The sequence below is a fragment of the Oratosquilla oratoria genome, chromosome 8, assembly GCF_046742065.1.
Source record: "Oratosquilla oratoria isolate Oo_2021 chromosome 8, ASM4674206v1, whole genome shotgun sequence".
Taxonomy (NCBI): Eukaryota; Metazoa; Arthropoda; class Malacostraca; order Stomatopoda; family Squillidae; genus Oratosquilla; species Oratosquilla oratoria.
In genome coordinates this window covers 18504397-18506896 of record NC_134784.1, presented here as the reverse complement: position 1 = coordinate 18506896, position 2500 = coordinate 18504397, and the positions used below count along the sequence as shown (strand labels likewise).

Below are 2500 nucleotides of genomic sequence, written 5' to 3'. Positions count from 1 at the left end.
GTCACCCATCCAAGTACTAACCAGACCCAACGCTGCTTAACTGCGCTGATCGGACGAGAAGCGGTGTGATCAGAGTGGTATGGCCGTTGGCCCTTATAGCTGAACCTTTTCTAAACGTAAACAAAATTTTTCCAATTACTTCTTACTTCACTTCATGCATTACACCATAGCATTACACCAATTGTATCAAACTTTCATGTATTGCATGTAATTCTGCAGTGCTACTTTCTATTTTTTTTTTTTTTTTTTTTGGAATATCACTCTTCATTACTTATATAATATTCACACAATTCCCTAATCACAATACCACATCCAGCTTTTTCACCGACAACAGACCCATGACACGAAATATTTATTACATTGCATTTTGGTTACATTGAAATTTTACAAAGGGATATCTGACGTAATTGTGAGCTATCATATTCACATTTCTTGTACTCTAACTGTTCTTTTTCAATATCAAGAGGTTCATTGTTCCAAGAGCAGACGATCTCTTTTGTCAAATCGGGGACACAATAGTCTGTTACATCATAATTCTTTATAATTCTACATATGTTTTTGGCGTAAGCCTTTATTGGAGTACATTTTTTTTCACCATTGTTTATTTTGTCTACATTTTTTTTAAGATGATCATCTCCACGGCCGATCGATCCTTTAGTTTTGCATTGTATAAGGATGTCATCAGCATAAATTATCATTTCAGCTCCATAGGAAAAGTTGTAACTTACAATTTGATACATACATACATACATACATACATACACACATACACCAAAGCTTTTTCTCCCTTACAAGGGAGGTAGCCAAAAATACATTTAATAACACAATCTGTAGTGCTTTTACTTTTCATATATCCATATAGATTTTTAGATATTAAATGAACGACTGTTAGAGGCTCGTCTGCACGATAGAGTAGAACACATACTGGCAGAGACTCAACATGGGTTCAGACCAAACAGAGGGACTTCAGATCTAATCTTCGCTCTAAAGATGATCTTGGAAAAGTCATGGGAGTTTGATCAAGACAAATATGTAATACTCTTAGATCTAGAGAAAGCATTTGATCGCGTACCAAAGGATAAGCTGTGGTCAGTACTCCAAAGTACGGAATACCAAATACCCCCAAAACTGAGAAGAGCTATTAAGAGCCTTTACAATTCCAATAATACAGCAGTCAAGCCCGTTAGTGAGACCTTACAGTGCTTCAATATATCATCTAGAGTGCGCCAGGGTAGTGTGCTATCCCCAATGCTCTTTATCATATTAATGGATGAAGTGATAAAGGAAGTTCAATTTAGAAGAGGAGAAAGGAGTCCTATAGAATCATTGCAATTTGCCTATGCAGATGATATATTCAACATTGCATCATCTTCACACGCTGTAAGTGAATCCTTAAATCTATGGAACGCGGTACTCACAGAGTACAGACTAAAGCTAAATCTTGGTCAAACTGAAATAATGGTAGTAAGCAGGAGAGAAGAAACATTGAATTGAACATGGAGATCAATGGAGTACCTATTCAGCAGAAAGAAACCGTCAAATATTTGGGAGTCACCTGGGATGGCAAAGCAAAAGACCAAAGTGCAGTACAAGCTAGAATTGCTGCCTATAGCCAAAACCTAGGGCTACTATACCCATTGATGAAAGATCGAAATGTCCCTACCGCGGTTAAAATAGTCATATACAAGAGTATTCTTAGACCCATATTGACATATGGATGTCAATCTTGGACTTTAACGACAAAGACCAGCAGCAAAGTCCAAGCAGCAGAAATGAGAGCATTGAGACTCATCAATGGGGTTACGAGGTTTGACCACATACGCAATGATGCAATTAGGCAAGAGTTGGAGGTACAGAGCATCTTACAGTTTGTCCAACGTGTACAACTAAGATAGTTTGGACATGTTGAACGAATGGATCAGGAGAGGACCCCAAAGAGATGGCTTTATTGGACACCAACCGGTAAGCGACCCGTTCGACGACCCACAAACAGATGGATCATAATGAATATTGACGATGTGCTACGCCGACGGGGCACAACGCTTCAACAAGTACGTCAAAACCGGATCTTCGACGACAGGGCAAGTTGGCGGTCTCTCATACTGACAGGTGGCGACGCCTAACAGGAGTCTGGTATATATAGATATTAAATGATCTATCTTGTACATTATTCTGCTTAGCACTACTCGCTCCATTCTTTTACATAGGTAAGATGTCAACGAAACCGGCCTATAATCACAATTTGTTATTTTCTATTATTATTTTATCATTATTATTCTTATTTTATTATTATTGTATTAATTTATTGTTATCTTTATTATCATCTTTAATTCTTTATCATCTTATCATTTTGTATTATTTTTTATCATTATTCTCTTATTTTCATTATTTTGTATTATTCTTATTATTATTTCATTTCTATTTTCACTTTGTTATTATGATTATTATTTTGATTATTAATACTATCATTATTTTTATTATAACTATCAATATTTTCATC

The 2500-nt window shown here is 36.0% G+C and overlaps 1 protein-coding gene and 1 non-coding gene across 2 annotated transcripts in view; one reads left to right on the top strand and one right to left on the bottom strand.

The window, feature by feature from the left end:
- LOC143027852 (5S ribosomal RNA) overlaps positions 1–91 on the bottom strand; it is a 119-nt gene extending 28 nt beyond the window's left edge. The window contains exon 1 of the ribosomal RNA XR_012966661.1: positions 1–91. This exon is cut by the window's left edge and continues 28 nt beyond it. This is a non-coding gene — a ribosomal RNA (5S ribosomal RNA).
- An 899-nt stretch (positions 92–990) lies between these two features.
- LOC143027315 (uncharacterized) lies at positions 991–1494 on the top strand. Its single transcript, XM_076188585.1, has one exon. The coding sequence runs from the start codon at positions 991–993 to the stop codon at positions 1492–1494; it is 504 nt and encodes a 167-aa protein (XP_076044700.1).
- Positions 1495–2500: the final 1006 nt, after the last annotated feature.